This window comes from Humulus lupulus, chromosome 5 (genome assembly GCF_963169125.1).
Source record: "Humulus lupulus chromosome 5, drHumLupu1.1, whole genome shotgun sequence".
Taxonomy (NCBI): Eukaryota; Viridiplantae; Streptophyta; class Magnoliopsida; order Rosales; family Cannabaceae; genus Humulus; species Humulus lupulus.
In genome coordinates, this window is record NC_084797.1 from 5,118,463 (window position 1) to 5,141,694 (window position 23,232).

At 29.8% G+C, this 23,232-nt stretch overlaps 2 protein-coding genes across 3 annotated transcripts; both read left to right on the top strand.

Moving 5' to 3' along the window:
• The first annotated feature begins 353 nt into the window (after positions 1-353).
• Positions 354-20,748, top strand: LOC133834263 ((+)-alpha-pinene synthase, chloroplastic-like). 2 transcript variants are annotated; one of them, XM_062263819.1, is made up of 7 exons: positions 354-430; positions 17,009-17,285; positions 17,572-17,974; positions 18,445-18,663; positions 19,216-19,354; positions 19,436-19,690; positions 20,445-20,748. In XM_062263819.1, exons 2-7 carry the CDS (start codon positions 17,060-17,062, stop codon positions 20,736-20,738), a joined length of 1,536 nt encoding a protein of 511 aa, XP_062119803.1. In that variant the 5' UTR covers positions 354-430; positions 17,009-17,059; the 3' UTR covers positions 20,739-20,748. The 2 variants fall into 2 exon arrangements, with proteins under 2 accessions (XP_062119803.1, XP_062119804.1); XM_062263820.1 differs by lacking the exon at positions 17,009-17,285 and having other exon boundaries at positions 355-430.
• LOC133834262 (myrcene synthase, chloroplastic-like) lies at positions 4,317-10,064 on the top strand. The gene is made up of 7 exons (XM_062263818.1): positions 4,317-4,621; positions 5,615-5,873; positions 6,242-6,668; positions 7,737-7,955; positions 8,451-8,589; positions 9,060-9,311; positions 9,701-10,064. Exons 1-7 carry the CDS (start codon positions 4,382-4,384, stop codon positions 9,986-9,988), a joined length of 1,824 nt encoding a protein of 607 aa, XP_062119802.1. The 5' UTR covers positions 4,317-4,381; the 3' UTR covers positions 9,989-10,064.
• Positions 20,749-23,232: the final 2,484 nt, after the last annotated feature.

Genomic DNA, 23,232 nt, shown 5'->3' on the forward strand with positions numbered 1-23,232 from the left:
ACACGGTTACAACTAGATAAGAGAAATGATTTCTTCCATTCGATAAAGTTCATCGTCTAGCCTAACAAGTACGTACTTAACTAATCTATGGTCTCCAACATTAAAGTTACAACTAATACGAGAAACACCATGAAAAGTTAGACAAAAATGGATAGTAGTGAATAATAAAAAAAATGGACGCGTGTATAAATCTAAAATAAATTAACTAAGGTGGAAGACTTAAAGTCATCTTACAATAGTATTTTCATTAATGTTTTTGCCTAACTCACCGTCGTATCGACATATATAAATACAAGGCAAACCAGTGCAGAAGTTTTCACCTTAAACATTTGCATATCATAGATATATAATTACAACAAAATGCAGTGCATGGCTGTTCACCAATTTGCTCTATCAACTCTCCCTATTAGCAGTAGTAATAATCAGTTTGGTAAACTTCTCACACCTTATTATAAAACATCAAGATCAAGATCAAGATCAACTACTTTCTATCCCATTCGTTGTTCTGTGGTCAATAGCCCTAGTTCTATTACTGATACTACTGTTGTTCGAAGATCAGCCAACTACGAACCTCCCATTTGGTCTCTTGATTACATTCAGTCTCTTTCAAGCCAATATAAGGTCATTTCTTTCATATATATATATATATATATATGTATGACTCGTTTGATCATTCTAATCGCATAGATCGGATGGTTATATATTTTCAAAATATATCTTTCAAAAATAAATATGGAATTTTTTGGGTTATTAGGCATTTTTAGTATTTTCGGTATATGAATAAGTTGTAATTGTAACACCCCAAACTCCAGAGACCGCTACGTTATGCCTTGTAAACAGTGCTAAACTCGCTAATCGAGTCATTTGGCCAAAAACGTGTAACTAAGTATGATTAGCGGTTTAGGGATTAAAAACTTTGGTTAAGATGTAACGTTTCACTAGAACGTTTAATATATACATTGAGATCCCAAAAAAATATAGTTTCAGAGTCTATTACAGAAAATATTTACAACAGGCCGTTCTAAGCGGCAAAACAGGGTTTAACCCTAGTTCCACTTTAAACCTCGACCGTGGTGGACGAGCAGCTGCATATGTACACATCATCACCTAAGCTCTTCAACTCAAGGTTGGTCCAGTTTCCTCTTGCCTTTACCTGCACCACATAGCACCCGTGAACCGAAACCCAGCAAGAAAACACAATATAACATGATATAATATCAACAATGATCATAATAACCATTCAGGACTATCAGTCCAAACAAATAGGTGACAATAGCCAAAAGTCACAATAATGAGCTCAGCTTCCTCTAGCCATGTGACGATAGGGTCACCAGGGCTTAACTGATAAGTGATTCTTTCATAAGTTTGATCAGGGCAGGTGCATGGTGATTGGTCACCAACATAACCTTCCTCTCGACTCTAGAGTCGTAACTATGGACAACGTCCCCTAGCCATGTGACAAACAGTCATCGGGGTCTTATACCTTGGCTAAATACATCTGGTCTTAGACCAGGCAAGCGCTTATAAGTTCTTCGACCTTAGGGTCAGTCTCGCATTAATGCCATGGAGCTATTCAATGCGTGATCATCGACCTTAGGGTCGGTCTAGCATTAATGCCATAGAGCCATTCAATGCATGATTCTCGACCTTAGGGTTGGTCCCTGACTAGTCAGTGTCATACACCAGTAAGTCATGCCCCCAATTATATATCACATGTCCAATACTCGTAAACAAGGTGTTCAGCATGCTTACTAAACAGATACTAGTACAATTAGGACCATGCACACCCACAGAGGCACAAGCTCTGAATAATATCATACTCAGTATACAAAGCATGTCCCAATCACAAGTTCTCATGCATCATATGCAATATATCCAGCAATCCAACATGCACCAATAACAGCCATGCATGTCACGTTTAATAGTCAACCAACATGCATCAAGAATAGCCATGCATGTCACACATAATAATCAACCGACACGCATCAATAATAACCATGCATGCCATACTCAATAATCAACCAACATGCTTCGATAATAGCCATGCATGTCACATAAACACAGGGTGCAGTTTTCTTACCTCAAAGTCGAGCTAGAATGATTTAAAGAACGACCCTTGAGAACGATCAACTTTTATTCCTTTAGCGATCACCTAGTCATAACCAAATATAAGATACCATCAATAAAAATGATCAACATAAGTTCCCAAACCAATATCTAGCCTCCGGGACAACAATCCCCACTTAACCGGCTACTAGGTTCTACCCCGAGGTCTAAGGCTTGAATCTCCAAGCTAAAAATAAAATTTTTGCCAAAAATGTCACTAAGGGCCGCGACCCGCCCTAGCTGCACCGCGGCGCGCCCCCAGACAGAGGTAACCCCCTCTGCCAGACGCCTTGAGCCGCGGCGCACCACAGCCATGCCGCGTCTCAATACCCAGCACGCACCAGCTCGCCTCCCCTGCGTTTTCCCTTGGAACTAAGCCCTTCAAACCTGTCCCAAACCTCAACCTAACACCCAATTCAACCACCAAACATCCTCTACCACTCTCCCTCATCAAAACCCAAAGAAAACATCACCCAAACTTCTATTAATCCAAGCTTTCTACAAGAGATTCTCAAGCTGAAAACTAAAGCTCAAAAACAGAGCACACCATTAAATTCATAACTGGAGCTTACCTCAAACACAATTTTGAATCCCCTTTAATGGCTGAGACAAGTTCCCTAGCTTCCCCCTTTGATCTCCAAGCTCAACTCCTCAAGGTGGCTCTCAAAATTTGAAAAGAAAGATGAAGGAGAGTTTGTACGGGAGAGAAAGGAAGAAGGGATGAGGATGGCTCTGTTTTATTCTGTTTCCACAGCCTTCTAAAACTCCCATAGGCTGATATAAATCCCTAAGGTCAAAAGACCATAATGCCCTTAAGCCAAATAAATCCTTCTAAAGGCTTCCGAGGGTAAAACCGTCCTTTCCCGCCTATCTCGTTAATTATAGTTAACGCTCTCCAATTTCCGCTATCCTCAATATTCTCACATACCAATAAATCATACCCCATTATCCTTTTATTCCCGGTAATGCTCTAATCATTAAATTCACCCCGAGACTCACCCCGAGCCCCGAACTTAAACCCGTTATGACTAGACCGAACACTTACACCTCATGATCGTCTCATGTCGAATAGCTCGAACCAATCCACCTTATAATGTGGCTATATTAATTAATCACAACCATGCACCCAAAATACACAATTACGCCCACAGTGGCCAAATTACCAAATTACCCTCATAATTAACATATGAACCCATATGCATGCATTCACCATCATATAATAATATAATTCACGTAAACATGCATATAATCATTAAATACTATAATAAATCAATTATGGCCCTCCCGGCCTCCTAATCAAGGTCCTAAACCTTATTAGGAAATTTGGGACATTACAGTAATTCTATTTTTCTTATATGATGGTGTATAATGTAGTTACAGAAGACATTTCACAAATTTTTAGAAAATTCAAGATAATTTAGCTAGGATGTCGAAATTAGGATTTAAATAGTCTATTGGACGCACGCATAAATCTTGAAACAAGCTTGCACGTGTGCAACAAGCTATTTTAATCTTGATTTCGGCATCCTAAATTATTCAAAATTTATTGAAAAAATTATGGGAGGTCCCCTGTAACTACTCTGTCATGTAAAAAAATAGAGTTGATACTATAATAGTATTTATATATATAGGACAATTCTCCTATAGGGGCTTCACTTTAAGCCCTACCGCTGGGGCTTTCAGTGTTCTCGACCCGTGAATAGTTTTTTGCGCGATTTTTTTTATGACTGTGTATATTGTAGCTGTTTAGAGTGTCCTGCAAATTTTCAGAAAATTCTGAATAGTTTACAGTACCGAAAACTAAGTTCAAACATGTTGCACGCGTGACTAATTTTTTTTATGCGAATGGAATGCAACATGTTTGAATCTAGTTTTCGGTACTGTAAACTATTTGGAATTTTCTGAAAATTTGCAGGATGCTCTAAACAACTACAATATATACGGTCATAAAAAAAATCATACCGAAAACTGTTCACGGGTCGAGAACATTGAAGAATCCCAGAATTTTCATATATATATATATATATAAATCAACTACATATCACTGTACGTAGCGAGTACTTATATCTTAATTTGGTAAGGTAGGTACGTATAATAATGTATACTAAAAAGAAATTGATTATTTAGTGGAAGACTTAAACTCATAACAATATATAATATTTTCAATGTTTTTTTGCCTAACTCTCCATAATCAACATATATAAATTCAAGGCAAAGCAATGCTGAAGTTTTCATCCCAACAAATTATTATTACAACAAATTTAATTAAAAGAATATGCAGTGCATGGCTGTTCACCAATTTGCTCCATTATTATCACTCCCTAATTGCAGTAGAATTAGTAGTGATTTTGGTAGACTTTTTACACCAAAAACATCAAGAAAATCAAGATCAAGATCAAGTACTTGTCACCCCATCCAATGTACTGTGGTCAATAATACTGATCGAAGATCAGCCAACTATGAACCCTCTATTTGGTCTTTTGATTACATTCAGTCTCTTACAAGCCAATATAAGGTGATTTATTTTTGTTATTTTTTGCTACAATTATTTATTTTTGTTATATACTAATCTTATTCCAATAGTACTGATTTTGTCTCGTGACACTACAAAAAAAGTTACTTTTTAGTCGAAACTTTTTAGTCACAACAAAAAATTATTTGTAATTGAAAAATAATATTTAGTTACAAGCTAGTTGTCACTAATGTAATTTTAGTCACAACCTATTATATATAATAATAATATATATTATGACTAATATTTTAGACAGATTTTTTAACAATGACATAAGTATATGATGATGTCTTTTTAGTCACAAGTATCTCATTTTTAGTTACAAATTTTGTTGCGACTAAAAGGAAAATCTTTTGTAGTGTGATGTGATCTGTCTCATTGAGATATGAGTCGTTTGATTTTTTAAAGTCAAATAGTTTTGAATATATGTATATTAGAAAACTTAGAAATAAAAAATACATAAAATAAAAATAAAGTACAAAATCGATCTAAGAATATTTTATAACTTAATTCAAAAATTACTTTTGACTTTTACATTATATTATATACTATATACTATAATTTATTAAATACGTGTGGATTCTGTATTTTGTCTCATTACCTGTTTGGATTTGTGTTTTGATAAACTCATTTTTTTGATATTGTGTTTTGTAAAATAGTTCAAATAGACTCTTAAACTCAATTTTGATGAAGAAAAAAAATTAAATATAACAACACAATTATTAAGCAAAATAATTTTGTTTTTGTTTTAATTATTAGTTTGTTGAATTATTTGTAATTTTAGCTCAGAACATTTTGACCAAAATCAATTTTAGAATTCTATTTGAATCATTTTACAAAATATATAGTCCAAAAAATTATTTGTCAAAACACAAGGTCCAAACAAATAATTAAACAAAACACATAGTTGAAAAATATATAAACCCTCCTTTTAAAAGTAGATCTTATTATATAAATATAAATATATATATATATATATATGTGAATTGCATGCAGGGAAAATCCTATTCAAGTCGACTAAATGAGTTGAAGAAAGAGGTGAAAATGATGGTAGATGGGACGAACGAATCTTTGGCTCAACTCGACCTAATCGATACATTGCAAAGACTTGGAATATCTTATCATTTCGAGGATGAAATAAACACTATTTTAAAAAGAAAGTACATCAATATTAAAAATAATATTAATTATAATTTATACTCGACTGCTCTCCAATTTAGGCTTTTACGCCAACATGGCTACTTGATAACTCAAGGTATATATATGTCTATATATATAGTAGTGATTAAAATTTATAGGTATTTTTAGTATTTTTGTTACATAAATAAGTTAAAATTAATTATAATTTTTTTTACATGACGATTTATATTGTAGTTACAGTGATTTTCCCACAAATTTTCAGAAAATTCCGAATAATTCAAGATACCGAAATCAAGATTCAAACAACTTGTTGTACACGTGCTTGTTTCGATATTTATACGCACGTGCAATATACTATTTAAATCTTGATTTCGACATCCTAAATTATTTGGAATTTCCTGAAAATTTGTGAGAAAACTCATGTAAATACTTATTCATATAGTGGAAATACTAAAAATTGATTTATGGATATTATTATTGCAGAAGTATTCAATGCTTTCAAGGACGAGACAGGGAAGTTTAAAACATACTTGAGTGATGATATTATGGGAGTATTGTCTTTATACGAAGCTTCATTCTATGCAATGAAACATGAAAATGTTTTGGAAGAAGCAAGACTTTTTTCAACTAAATGTCTCAAAGAATATATGATGAAGATGGAGCAAAATAAAGTATTATTAGATCATGATCTTGATCATAATGATAATTTTAATGTTAATCATCATGTACTAATTATTAACCATGCCTTGGAGCTTCCACTTCATTGGAGGACGAGAAGAATAGAAGCCAAGTGGTTCATGGATGTATACGAGAGAAGAAAAGACATGAATTCTACTTTGCTTGAGTTTGCCAAGCTGGATTTTAACATGGTGCAATCAACACATCAAGAAGATCTAAAACATTTATCAAGGTATTTTTTTATATGTATAAATAAACCAAGGTTTATTTGTTTTTTCTTAATTTTCTTTCAAGATTTATATATATATATAGATGACAATTTTTTTATAGGGGCTTCACTTTAAGCCTTACCGGTGGGGCTTTTAGTGTTTCTCGACCCGTGAACAGTTTTCAGCGCGACTTTTTTTATGACCGTGTATGTTGTAGCTATTTAGAGAAACCTGCAAATTTTCAGAAAATTCTAAATCGTTTACAGTACCGAAAACTAGGTTCAAACATGTTGCTTTTTGCGTGCAACATGTTTGAACTTAGTTTTCGGTATTGTAAATTATTCGGAAGTTTCTAAAAATTTGCAGGATGCTCTAAATAGCTACAATATACACGGTCACAAAAAAAATCACGCCGAAAGCTTTTCACAGGTCGAGAACACTGAGAGTCCTACCAATAGGGCTTAAAATGAAGCCCCTATAGGAGAATTCCCATATATATATAAATAGATATAGAGGAAAATTCTTTGGTAAGCATGGTTTTTGTCCCTACCGGTAGAGGCATTTATAACTTAAATTTTTTTTATATGACGATGTACACTATAGTTATAGTAGGCTTCTCACCAATTTTTAGGAAATTTTAAATAATTTACGGCGCCGAAAAAATTAAACGTCAAAATAATAATTTGTTTCAGGTGAATATAAAACATGCTTCAAAACAATATCTTTTTCGTGTTTTTCGGTAAATTGATAGATTATAATCCCAATTTTTTTATATGACAATGTACAATGTAGTTATTTAGAATTTTTCATAAATTATTGAAAAATTCTAAATAATTTATAGTGCCGAAAATAAGAAACATGTTGTTTTGAAGCTTGTTTTCAATACTGTAAATTATTCATAATTTTCCTGTAAAGTTCTAAATACCTATAATGTACACCGATCATATAAAAAAAGTTATATTACTATTTTTCCACGTACCAAAATCAAAGACGCCCATACCGATGAGGGCAAAATGGATGCCTCCACTATAATCGTCCACTATATATATATATATAATTTTAGATTACTAATCAAGTGGTTTATGATCAAGGTGGTGGAGGCATACTAAACTGGGAGAAAAATTGAATTTTGTGAGAGATAGATTGATGGGGTGTTTTTTATGGAAGGTTGGAGTGCGATTTGAGGCAGAATTCAGCCACTTTAGGAGAGTATCTGCAAGGTTGTATGTTCTAATTACCATAATTGACGATATATATGATGTATATGGAACGATGGAGGAATTAGAGCTTTTCACTAACGCCGTTGAGAGGTAATTAGTGCATTATTATTTCATATTAATAATTAAAGAATATTATTATTATTTATTCCAAAAAATAATTGATAAAGTATCTTAGTCTTTTTATATGATAATTTAATCAATATGTACTTGAATGCTTTCACAATGGTAAATCTTATATTTTTCTTGTTTTTTTTTTTAAAAAATATGCCCCCTTAAATATGACCCATATTGTATACATAGATCCTAAAATATTCAACAAAATATAGACATAATTAAGAAGATATTAGGTAATTAAGAAGATATTAGGTAATTAAGTTGTTGGTGACAAAGTCAAAGAAGTACAGCCCTAGCTACAAAACATCATTAATTTTGTTTCCCTGTATATATATACTTAATTACTATTTTAATCTAAGTATTAAATAGTGTGTGTATTGAACTAAGATATATTTAATTTGGTTGGATATGCCAAGCCTCTAAATTAATGCTCTCTCCATATTATTAGTAAAAACTAATTTTGTTTTGTAGATGGGATGTGAAAATAATGAACGAGTTACCAGATTATATGAAGATGCCTTTTCTTGTTTTACACAATACCATAAATGAAATGGTATTTGATGTATTAAAAGAACAAGACTTTGTCAGCTTTAAATACCTCAAGAAAACGGTACGTGCCTACAACATACAACTAATTATATATATATATATATATATATGCATTTACACATAACAAGAAAAATATAGTTTTAGGGCGACACTATTAGGTAGGATAACTCAAAACCGTCACTAATAATGTTGTACAGTTATTAGCGGCGACACCATATTTTCACTCTTAATATCACATCGGATAATTTTTTTAATTATGATCATTATTAGCGATGAATTTTGGCACGTAATGGCAATTTTGTCACCCTTAATAATTTTGAAATTTTTCATAAAAAAAAACGTGGCAATTTTCCCACCGAATTTCTTTTCTCGATTATATGCAACGACACGTGTCACCGCGCTAATAGTCATCACGTCATTAAAATTGTTATTAGCAGTGAATTTAATGATATAAATTAAACTTAGTTGCGTTAGTATATATGTAGTTTTCAACAAGTGATTCGATCGTAATTAAAAATCAAATCTGTGCAGTGGGTAGACTTGTGTAGATCTTTTCTACAAGAGGCAAAGTGGTACTATAGTGGATACACACCAACATTGAAAGAATATATTGACAATGCTTGGATTTCGGTTGGAGCACCAATTATTCTTGTGCATGCTTATTTTTCCTTTGCAAATCCCATATCGAAGGAGGTTTTGGAATTATTGGAACAAGGTTATCCCACTATAATTCGTCACTCTGCAATGATTGTTCGACTAGCAAATGATCTCGCAACTTCATCGGTAAGCTAACAAACTATATAAAAATATATAGGACACTTCGGCAAAATGACCTATTTTTTTTAAGTTATTTTACGTTTTAGCCTAGTTGTGATAATTTTTTGTAAAATAATCTCCAACACTTGAGACATGTAGTCGAAATTTTTCAGACAGGTGTGGTCGAAAATTCAGACAGCTAGTCAAAATTTTTAGATAGTTGGTCGAAATTTTAGACAGAAATCATTTTGTAAAAAATTATCAAAAGAATGTCAAAGTGTAAAATTACTCCAAAAAATAGACTATTTTCACCAATTACTCATATATATATATATATATATATTAACAACTATAGTATTTTTATTTATTATGATTCAATTAACAATTATTATATATATATATCTTTGTGAGTATAGGAGGAATTCAAAAGAGGTGATGCTCCTAAATCAATTCAATGTTACATGCAAGAAACTAAGGTATCTGAAGAGGAAGCTCGTCAACACATAAATTTTTTAATAAGAGAAGCATGGAAGGAGATGAATAATGAACATGGAAATCCATTAGTTGATGATGCTAAAAACTTTGCTAGGATGGGACTATTCATGTATCAACATGGAGATGGACATGGTTCTCAAGATAATCGATCTAAAAGACGAATTTCAGAATTTATTATTAATCCTATTCTCCTAATTAAAAACAATTAATGATTAATAAATATTTATGTATGTATACAATACAGTTTTATGATTAATATAAACTAATAACTGATATACGTGTGCATGTGTAATTTTATCTTGATATTATGGTTAATTTTAAAAATATTTAGCATAAAATCAGTTGCATAAGCGGGATTGTTATATTTATATGCATGTAAAACAGATGTTTTGAATACTAATTTCGATTTAGTAAATTATTCGAAATTTCTCGAAAAAATTGAGAATGTCTACAATAATAATAATAAACGACGGATTAAACAAATTTATAGTGTTAAAAATATTTACAAGCTCCCATATCACATAATACAATTAATTAGATCCAATCTTTCTATTTTTCATATCTTCACTTTGTAATTTTAGTGAATTTTAACCACACTGAAAGTTTTTCACATAAAACTCCAAACCATAACGCCTATTTATAATCATGAATTTTTGAGGTTTAACATTCTCCTCCACTCCCACCAAAAACAAGTCCCCCAAAATTCCACTGCCCTATTGGTTGACTTGGTGAAACACGAATAGATGTCGTCTGATTGAATGTCGACGTTCTGAAGAACTCCAATCATTTGAGCCCCAACAATAGATTGAATCGAAACCAACAAGAAATATGAGCCCTAGAGTTCGAGATTACCTAAACCAACAAGGCTGGAACAGGAAACCGAAGCCATTCAATGTGCCTCGGACTCATAACAATTTCTCCAGGCTTGACCACGTCTTTTAATCGCCATTCTCTCAGTTCGAAGTATGAGAGCATTCGAACTGTGACATTGTCAGGGATATCGAAGGACTTGCAAATACAATCAAAGGCAGCCTTGTATGCGTTGCGGTCTATTGGTTCGGGAGATGTACGTGAAGACATACTTGCAGAAATTCAAACAGGTGATTAGCTGCAGAAAAGGGAGAGTAAGCATACTTAGGGTTTTTTCTTTCTTTCTTTGAGAAATTCAAATTTTGAAAGGGATTAGCTTGCGAGTGGGTTGAATAAAATTGAAACAGTAAAGTGAAGAGAATATGCACGGGCAAAATGTAAAGCGCGACAATTGAGAACACATTAATTCGAGGTGACTATTGTCAGACTTTGCTATGATTATTTGCACATGGCGATTTTCGACTAAAAGAATGTCACGACATTGGGAAATTTTTTTGAAGATATTAATATGAATTTAAATATTATAAAATATTGTTATTATTATTATAAAATGTTATCCCCAAAAAATGGAGATTGATGACGTGGCAATAGAGGTGACAAGTGGCAGTACATGGTCCGTAAAAGACACATTAATAAGTCAATAAATATATTGGCTCCTCAGAGTTGTGATAAAGTGACTTGGCTTAGGAGTAGCTCAGTAAGTCATGTTAGACCAGAGACATGGCATGCTAGACCAGAGTGCCATGTTAGACGAGAGATATGACATGCTAGACCAGAGTGCCATGTTAGACCAGAGAAATGGCATGCTAGACCAGAGTGCCATGTTAGACCAGAGACATGGCATGTTAGACCAGAGTGCCATGTTAGACGAGGGATATGACATGCTAGACCAGAGACATGGCATGCTAGACCAGAGTGCCATGCTAGACCAGAGTGCCATGTTAGACTAGAGATATGGCATGCTAGACCAGAGTGCCATGTTAGACCAGATACATGGCATGCTAGACCAGAATGTCATGTTAGACCAGAGGAGTGCGTGTCTTACCAGCCAAGTGCGTGACTGTCCAGTAGAGGTATGGCCGACCAGAAGGTGATATTCATCAACCAGGTAGAACAGACTATGTCAAGATTCCCAGAAACGGCTTCAACAAGAATTGGTCTTGGCATACGCGGAAATCTCTCATTCTTCCCACAAATTGGGTGTTCTGTTACATTTTGAATATTTTTTTAATTTAAATATAATAAATATAATGAAATATCCCGATTCTAGGGGAGAGCAGATGTATGATCCTAAGCCTATAAATACATGGCTTATGAGATCAGAAAGAGACTTTTTGGGAAATTTTGGGTCTGAGTTTTCTAGAGAGAGAAAGTGCTTGTATCTGAAAAAATTCTTGTATTCTTGTAATCTGTACTGAAGAAACTCAGTTGGCTCAGTTCATCTGATCTTGAGTGCATATCTATAATCATAACTCTAAGTGGATTAGGCTACTACCAACATATTGGGGCTGAACCACTATAAAAATTGTGCGTGTTATTTATTTTCTTTTCAAACTCGTCTGTGTCGTTTTATTTCTCTTGAAGGTTTCATCGTTTTTGACGTTCTCACATCGTTGGCCAAAAACGCGGTCAACATAATATTTAATACAAGATTAGATATTTAATATTTATATTAATATAAATTTAAATATTATAAAATATCATTATAATAATATATAAAGAAATTATTGTATATACGGTAATTTGTACTTTTTTTTTTTCCAGTTTTACGGCTTTATACTTTTTCTCTCATTTTTATATTTTGTTTTTTTTACTTTTACATTAAAATATATTTTAACATTTCAATTTTATGGTCTCTATTTCTTCTCCCTATTTCTCTCTTCTCTCTTCAATCTAGTCCATATGTTTCTCTCCTCTCTTCCATCCAATCTATTTTTTCTCTTCTCTTCTACTTCTGGTTTTATCTATCACGTTCTCACTTCTCTCTCTTGTTTTCTCTTCTAACAAACACTCTTCTCTTCCTATTTCCTTTGCAGCAAGAAGTTTAGTTGGGTAAATTAAGTTGCATTTATGATACTTTTAAATCGATATTAGCAATCTGAAATATGATATGCAACTAAATGCAACCCTATGCAACCATGACTGCTTAAAAAAAGTTATAAGTTAATTTTATCATTTTGCAACTCATGCAACCTACTGCAACATCCAGTCCAGCCCAATGCAACCTAAATTTACACAAGTCAACACATGCAATCCAATCCAACCCAGTTCATATGTCAAAGACAAGCCTAATGCAACCCATGCACCTCAAATGCAACTAAAACAATTAAAAAAAATTAAAGCAGCTTAAGCAACTTTGTATGCAATTAAAGCAACTTATGAAATATTCTTTCCAAATTAAGATTACAAAGATTGCACATCAGGTTTCAAATGATCAACAAAGATTGCAGAGGTTACAATGAAGGTTGTAGAGGTTACATTGCAAAAAATATTACCAATAGCTACCTTAAACAGATTTTTTTAAAAAAGAGCTTGTAACAAAGGTTCCATTGGTTGCATATCGATAGCTACCTCAAAGGATATAGAGGTTTCAAAAGAGGTTGCATAGGTTGTAGAGATTTTAAAAGAGGTTGCGTAGTTTTGCAAATATTGTAACACAAGTTGTAGATATTTTAAAAGATGTTGCAACCCACTTTAACCTTAAATGCAAGCCAAATCCATCATAAATTAACCATAAAATGTAAGCCCAATGCAACTTAAAGCATTATGAAGGAACCTACTGCAATCTCAAATCAAGTCCATGCAACTCATGGCAACATAAAAACTCATATTCTAATTTCATTATTATGCAACTCATGCAACCTACTATAATGCAACTCCCTGCAACCACAAACGCAAGCCCATGCAACCTAAAACAACACATGGCAACACATGCAAGCCTATGCAATTCCAATGCAACCCCATATATAGTATTTAATTAATTATTAGTTTACAAATGATAAGTTTTATATATAAGTATTTATAAAAAAATCCCTAATATATAATGCTTAATCTAAATTTTTATTAAAAAAATTATCATTTATGTCTAAAAAGTTTATCATATTATATATATGTGTATATTTAAAAAATTATAAACAATATTTTGGTTTAATTTTAAATTTAATATGTTTATGTCATTCTTTTATATAATATTGATTATTTATTTGAAATTTATATGACAATGATACAAATTTAATAAAAATAATTAACAAATCTCAATTTCATGTTGATTGTATCTAGTATATAATAAGTGTGTAGATAACGGAAATTCTTGATTTTAACAATTTTTTATTTTTTTCATATTAACTTTAACAGAATATTCTTATATTTAACGGTAGTTTATAAATACCTAAACTTAAATTAAATAAAATAAATAATTAAAAAAAATTAAAATATGATATTTTGTAAATATTTTACAATGATAATTATTTATAAATAATAAATAATTAAACAAATTAAAATATGATATTTTTTTAAATATTTTACACTGATAATTATTTAAAATTAATAAAATCATACGCTTTATAACTTAAATAAAATTTAATTAAATTTAGACTCATTTATTAGAATAACATCATATTAAACATATAATATAATGTACTGTCAATTAGTAACAAGTTGATTTTTTTTTTAAACTAGCAAGAACCTTAAATTTAAAATATACGTATACTATTTAATATTACATTAAACATATAGTACATAATATCTTGTTGTCACTGTCAAATTCAAAAACTAGAACAAACATATACTTAAACAAAAATAAATAAATTATTTAATTAAAATAGAATATTTATTTAAAATTTATATGACATTAATATAAATTTAATAAAAATAATTAATAAATTCTATAAATAAAACTAACCAAACGTGCATATTGCACATTATTTATATCTAGTATATATATAGGTGAACAGTCTAAGACTAATTAAGATTACATAATGAGAAAGTTTGTATATATATATATATATCTTATTATTATATATTGTAATAAAGTTTTATTTTGATTTATTGATGCTAGCAATCACGAACATAAAGATGGTTTGGTGTGGAAATTAAAAGAAATTAATTAAGGAAGAAATTTGATTCCTTATCCCAGGGCACTTAATTTTTATGTATCTATAATCTATAATCTATAATCTCTAACCTATAACATGCATAAAAGAGTATATTGTTTGTCTTAGTTACTATTCGTTATTGAATTATTTTGGCAACTTGTACCTAACATTAGCAAACATTAATTTGTTTAACAATAATGTGCATTAAAAATTTGGTAGTGCATATTATTTTTTTTTGTTAGAAGATATTGTATTAGATTAAGATTGCAAAGGAACACATTCACAGATAGAAGAATAGATTTTTTCTATCAAAGAAAGTTAACTGTTTAGCCTAAAGACATGCTTATAACTTATTTATGAGCTGCAATATTAAAATTACGACTAATAACACGATAAATAAACGTGCTCCTGAAAAGTTAGACAATGATGCTTTCATATAAGTTAAAATAATTCATAATTCATCATCTAGTCTAAGGACATGTCATGCTTAACCAATCTATGAGCAACAACATTAAAGTTATAACTAACACGAGAAAGAAATGTCCAAAAAATGTTAGACAATAAAACTTTAACATCAGAAAAATTAACTTCTAATTCATTATGATACACAGTTCTACTATCCAATGCTAAGATCAGGAGCAGTGAACAGAGTGATTCTTGTACAAAATAAAATATCTTTGGCACTTTTCATTGAAAAAATAATAATCTTTTTAAGAATAAAAAACTTAATAATAATTTTATTAATTTAACTCAATATAAACAAAATTATAATTAAAAAATTTGGTAGTGCACATTTTTTTTCTTCGAATATATATTATATTAGATTAAGATTACAAAGAACGCAGTTACAACTAGATAATAGAAATGATTTCTTCCATTCGATAAAGTTCATCGTCTAACCTAACAAGTACGTACTTAACTAATCTATGATCTCCAACATTAAAGTTACAACTAATATGAGAAACACCATGAAAAGTTAGACAAAAATGGATAGTAGTGAATAATAAAAAAAAAATGGACGCGTGTATAAATCTAAAATAAATTAACTAAGGCGGAAGACTTAAAGTCATCTTACAATAGTATTTTCATTAATGTTTTTGCCTAACTCACAGTCGTATCGACATATATAAATAAAAGGCAAACCAGTGCAGAAGTTTTCACCTTAAACATTTGCATATCATGGATATATAATTACAACAAAATGCAGTGCATGGCTGTTCACCAATTTGCTCTATCAACTCTCCCTAGTAGCAGTAGTAATAATCAGTTTGGTAAACTTCTCACACCTTATTATAAAACATCAAGATCAAGATCAACTACTTTCTATCCCATTCGTTGTTCTGTGGTTAATAGTCGTAGGTATTATTAATATTTTCGGTATATGGATAAGTTGTAATTTTATTTTTTTTATATGACGGTGTATAATGTAGCTATAGAAGATCTTTCACAAATTTTCAGAAAATTCAAGATAATTTAGCTAGGATGTCGAAATTAGGATTTAAATAGTCTATTGGACACGCGTATAGATATTGAAACAAGCTAGCATGTATGCAACGAGCTATTTGAATCTTGATTTCGGTATCCTAAAATTATTCAGAATTTATTAAAAATTTTGTGAAAAAAATACCTGTAACTACATTATATATCTACTATCATGTAAAAAAATTAGAGTTGGTACTATAATAATGATATATATATTTATAAATAAATCTAGTACATATCACGGTACGTAGCGAGTACTTATATCTTAATTTGGTAAGGTAGTTACGTATAATGTCCTAATTAATTGTGTATGTATGTATGCATTAATTATAGGCTTTTCGTTTTGTGAATGTATTTTTGTAGTTGTCTCATAAATTTTTACAAATTCTTTCCACACACTTTCTTAAATTATTTTTATTTTTTTCCACCTCTTTATAATTTATTATTTAAAATAAAATAAAATATCTTTTGGCACTTCCAGTTAATTTTTTTAAGAATTAAAAAAAAACTTAATAACAATTTTATTTTATTATTTTAACTCAATATATTATAAAAAAATTTAAAATAAATAATTAAAAAATAAAAATTATATCAGAATCGAAATCATTAGTAAATTAAAATATTCTATTTTCATGCTTCTAAAAAATTAAAGTATTTAAAAAAAATTATTAAAAAATATAAACTAAGAAATTTGTAATATTTGATGAAGATATTTATAATAATTTGCTAAAATAATATATTTGGTAATATTAAATTAATTAATGTATGGTATATTTTATGCAGGGAGAACCCTATGTAAGTCGAATAAATAAGCTGGAGGAAAATGTGAAAAGGATGCTAGCTGGGATGGAAAACTCTTTAGCCCAACTTGAGCTAATTGATACATTACAAAGACTTGGAATATCTTATCGTTTTGAGAATGAAATAACTTCTATTTTGAAAGAAAAGTTCATCAATATTAATAATAACAATATTTTTAATAACCCTATTAATTATGATTTGTATACCACTGCTCTCAATCTTAGACTTCTACGCCAATATGGATTCACAGCACCTCAAGGTATATATATACACATATATATTTCTATAACTAATAAATCATTCTAGCATTAAAAATATGTATACACTATAAATATTCGAAATTATTTGAAATCTCTTGAAAATTTGTAGGATGTTCTTAATGGCTATAATATACACTATGGTAGTAAAAAAAAAATTAAAATTTATAACTATTGACATGCCGAAATCAACTTTTGTCATCACCGGTGTTTACAAAACACTGTCAGCATCGTACGTACATAATCTTTCCATATATATATTGATCGAAATGTGTTATTATATTGCAGAAATTTTTTATGATTTTATGGACGAGAGAGGAAAGTTCAAAGAAAACATAAGTGATGATATTGAGGGAGCATTAGCCTTATATGAAGCTTCATTTTATGAGAAAAAAGGTGAAAGTATTTTGGAAGAAGCAAGAGTTTTCACAACCGAATGTCTCAAAAAATACATAACAATGATGGAGCAAAACAGATTATTGTTATCATTAGATGATAATGTTATGGCATTATTAGTGAAACATGCCTTGGAGATTCCACTCCATTGGAGGATAACAAGATCGGAAGCTAGGTGGTTTATTGGTGTATATGAGAAAAAACATGACATGAATTCTACTTTGCTTGAGTTAGCCAAACTGGATTTTAACATGGTGCAATCAATATATCAAGAAGATCTAAAACATCTCTCCAGGTAACATAAGTAAACCAATTTTTTTTTATATAAATATATATAGGGCAGCACTTCGGTGCAGCCAAGGTAATGTTTCGCTACTTAAAAAAAAAAATTCCCAATTTTTTTTATGACAGTATACATTATTGTCATTTAAGACATCCTGCAAATTTTCAAAAAATTATGAATAGTTTAAGTGCCGAAAACAAGGTTGTTGCACGCGTGTCTATTTTTTTGTATGCGCGTGTAAAATTTAACTGTTTAAACCTTGTTTTCGGCACTGTAAATTATTCAGAAATTTTTGAAAATTTGCAGGATATCTTAAATGACAACAATGTACACTATCATAAAAAAAATTGGGAAAAAAATTAGAGTGTCAAAATGTGGTTTGGCTGCACTAAAGTTTTACCCTATACATATATAAATTTATGTTTAGGGTTTGGTTAGAATATATTTGTAAACTTGGAGAATAAATAATGTCTCTTTATTAGGTGGTGGGGGCATTCTAAACTTGGAGAGAAAACGGATTATGCTAGAGATAGATTGGTGGAGGCTTTTTTATGGCAGGTTGGAGTAAGATTTGAGCCACAATTCAGCAACTTTAGGAGAATATCTGCAAGAATATATGTTCTAATTACAATAATTGATGATATATATGATGTGTATGGAACTTTGGAGGAACTAGAGCTTTTCACCAAGGCTGTTGAGAGGTAAGATATATATAGATACATATATAGGGAGCCACTAGTATATACATTTTTTTTTATAACACCGATGCAGTCAGTTTTTACACCTTGATAATTTTTTTTTCTATTTTTTATATGACAATGTACATTATTATCATTTAAGACATCCTGCAAATTTTCAATAAATTATGAATAATTTACAGTACCGAAAACAAGATTCAAATAGTTGAATTTTACACGTGTATAAAAAAAATAAGCACACATGCAACAAGTTGTTTAAAACCCTAATTTCGGTACCATAATTTATTTGGAATTTCTTGAAAATTTGTAGGATATTCTAGATAGCTACAATGTACACCGTCATATAAAATTTTTTGGGACTATGTCTATCTAGGTGCCGAATATAAAAAAATAATATACCAGTATTGTCAAAAAAGTTGATAAGTTGTAATCACTCCATATATATATATATATTACAACTTTAACTTTATATGAAAATTAAGTTAATTTGATCGTATTGATAGATAAAATAAAAAATATTCTCTATTGAACAATTTGTATCAAATTGGTTTGAAGATGGGATGTGAAAACTATAGACGAGTTACCAGAGTACATGAAGATGCCATTCTTTACTTTGTTTAATACCGTAAATGAAATGGCCTATGATGTGTTAGAAGAGCAAAATTTCGTCAACATTGAATACCTCAAGAACTCGGTACGATTTTTTTTTCTTTCTCATTTTTTTCTCAATAAAATTATATTTCAATTCAAATATTAATAATATTTAATATTGCAGTGGGCAGAGTTATGTAGATGTTATTTGCAAGAGGCAAAATGGTTCTATAGTGGACACAAACCAAGCTTGAAAGAATATATTGATAATGCTTGGCTTTCAATTGGATCAATAGTTATTTTTGTGCATGCATTTTTCTCTTTTACAAATCCCATAGCAAAAGAGTCCTTAAAATGCTTTGAAGAGGGTGATCATCATGCTATAAGTCGCCAAGGATCCATGATTCTACGACTTGCAGATGATCTTGGAACATCATCGGTAAGATCATAAGTTACCATTGAAAATTCTTTTATATATTTTTGTGCTATACATATATATATATATAATAATTCTCCTATAGCTTCACTTTAAGCCCTACTGGTGGGACTCTCAGTGTTCTCGACATTTGAATAGTTTTCGGCGCGATTTGTTTTTATGATCGTGTATATTGTAGCTATTTAGAGCATCGACGCGATTTTTAGAAAATTCTGAATAGTTTACAGTACCGAAAATTAGGTTCAAACATGTTGTTGCACAAGTAACTAATTTTTTTTATGAGCGTGAAAAGCAGCATGTTTGAACCTAGTTTTCAGTATTGTAAACTATTCGAAATTTTCTAAAAATTTATAGGATACTCTAAACAACTACAATATATACAGTCATAAAAAAAATCGCACTGAAAATATCTCACAAGTCAAGAACACTGAAACTCCCTACCGATAAGGCTTAAAGTGAAGCCCCTATTACGGATATCTTGGCAAAATAGCTTATTTTTTAAAGTTATTTTGCACTCTAGCTTAGTTTTGATAATTCTTTGCAAAATGGTTTATGACAATTTAGACAGCTAGTCGAAAAATTCAGACAGCCGATGATCGAAAATTTAATACAACGTACTGGTCAGATTTTTAGACAGAGGTCATTTTGCAAAAAACTATCAAAAGTAGATTAAAGTACAAAATCACTTAATAAAAGAGGTCATTCTCACCAATTTCATTTAACGAAACATAATATATTGTCTTAACTGATTGACCAGGATGAATTGAAAAGAGGTGACGTCCCTAAATCGATTCAATGTTACATGCACGACACTGGTGTTTCTGAAGAGGAAGCTCGTGAGCACATCAAGTTTTTGATAAGTGAAACATGGAAAGAGATGAATAATGAAGATGAATATAACTCTTGTTTCTCAAAAGAGTATGTTCAAGTTTGCAAAAATCTTAGTAGGATGGCACTATTTATGTACCAGCATGGAGATGGACATGGTTCTCAGAATAGTCATTCAAAGAAACGCATTTCAGACTTGATTATGGATCCTATTCCATTATAAAGTTAATTAATTAATAAGAATCATAATGAGGAAGATAATAAATAATTAAAAAAAGACTTTATTGTATTGAACTTTGTGTGTTGAAAATAACAATTTGAGTAGTGTAGTACTCATCTCTAGTTTTAATTGTTGAGTTCAAGTGGCTTTATGTATGAATTTTGTTTCAATGCTTCATATAGATTGTGAAAATAAAAAATAAAAAATAAAATATTGACTATATTAGCTGTTAAATATTAATTACAATTGTCCCTTACCTACAAAATTTCTTCTTTAAACTAATCTCCATAATTGCTTAATTTATATGAGTTTTAAAATTCCTATAAGATTCCTATAAGTTTTAAAATATTTGTAATTACTTTTTCTTAATGAATTATTTCACAACATTTAATTTATAACCACATAATAGTTATTAGAAAGAAATTTAAGGGAAAAAAAGGAGAAATTTACAATTATACACCTAGAATTTAAGGTATTTACAAAAATATCTTCAACAAAAACAATTTGTCGCAACCTTCAACAAAATTATTTACACAAATATCGATGCCACGTTAGCATAACATACCAGATTTTAAAAAAATTAGGAAATCTTGCTTCCCGATTTTTTTTTCTTGGTTATAAAAAGTTTACGATACCGATAAGATACTAATTTGTCACTTTTTTTTTTAATTAAAAACTTTATTTTTAGATCATATTATTTCTGTACCTTTTGGTTACCTCGAAAACTCATTTGTAGGCATCTTAATATATCAATTAGTTATTTTTATGTTATATTATGGTACATTATTATTTAAAATACATTTTGGTAACATTCAACCTTATTATTTAAGAAACTACTGAGTTGCTATATAGTATAGTAAGTTACCATATAGTTTATCAATAAAAAGTAATTTAGTATACTATACGATAACTTTTAATAGACTTTTTTAGTCACTCATGTAATTTACATGTCTTATTATTAAAAAAAAATTATATTGCATTCAAGTCTATTTTACAAACTAATTAGTTATCATATAGAATAAAAAGTTACTTCTATAATTCTAAGTTATCATGAATGATTTATTAGAAAATAATATTATTTAGTATACTGCATAGTTACTTTTAAAAGCTACATTTTTGTTGCTTTTAAAACCATTTAAGATACAAATTAGTTACCTTTTGATCTATGACTAAATTTTGTGGTATGCCATAAATTTAAAGCAACTAACAAACTTAGTGAGTTACCGAAAAGAGTCTTCTTATGTTCTATTTAAAAGTCACCAAATATTATCCTAAATCATTTATTTAAAAAAAAATAATTGAATGTTTCTAAAATAGATTTAAAGTTGTTTAGAATAACATATGTTATTTTTTAAATGTAAAATAAGAGTCTAAATTTTGGTATATTAAATTTTGTTAAGTTTAAAATTTAATTATTATTTTGTTAAAAAAAAATTGACCAATTAGTATATTATCAGCATTTTAGGAACCAAAATATAACATTTTACAACACAGAAAAAACAAAAAAATTCAAGAAGCAAGATTTCTTAATTTTTTTTTCAAAATTCGGTATGCTATGCTGATGTGGCACCAGCATTTGTGTAAATAATTTAGTTTGAAAGTATTTTTGTAAATACTTAAAATTTTAAGTATATTATTGTAAAATTCCAAAAAAAATAGTAGCAAGTGATAGTTTAATCAGCCATTACTGAAATATCATTTTTTAAAAAGAAAATAGTATTAATAATGTTTTTTTAATGAGCCATTAGTTCATTTCTCTAACGGAATCATCATGTTTGGAAGCTAATAATAAGAATGATTTGATAAGACAGCAATAAGCTCTGGCCAATTATAGATTCTTGAGCTGGCATCCACATGTATCTCAAATATAATACCAAAAATGATATATAATTATAATAAATATGAAGGAAAAAAATGGCAATAAAAATAATTAATGCAAGGTCATAAAAGATAAAATAGATATGGTTTGGTATGGAGATTAATTAAAAATATTGTATCCTAGTTGAAATTAGAAATCCTTAATATAAACAGAGATCTTAATAATGAAAATTTGTTATAGGGAATTTGAACATTGTAGTTCAATCTCTATAATATTTTATTTCTAGATCTGTTCCTCAAAATTGAAATTATATTGATAATATTACAAATTAATCTATATAGCAAGTATATATATAGTAATTATATTTAATTGTAAAATAAGTAATAAATTTTTTTTATGAGCGTCAATAAATGTATAAATTTTTGACAGCTCATAAAATAAATTAAATCAAAGTAATAGAAAAATTACATAAAAATTAAGTTTCTCTCCGAATTTTTTTGAAATAAATATTTATATATGAATCAGAAAATAGAACTTTGTTCTCTGCCACTGTTGATGAGTGGACAGTATATAACTTCAATATATAAACATACAAAGCTTTAATTAAAAATATAAAAATAAAAAAGATATAGTGGTCACGTTTTTTTTTATTCGACTAGTACATTATTGGCTTTGTCG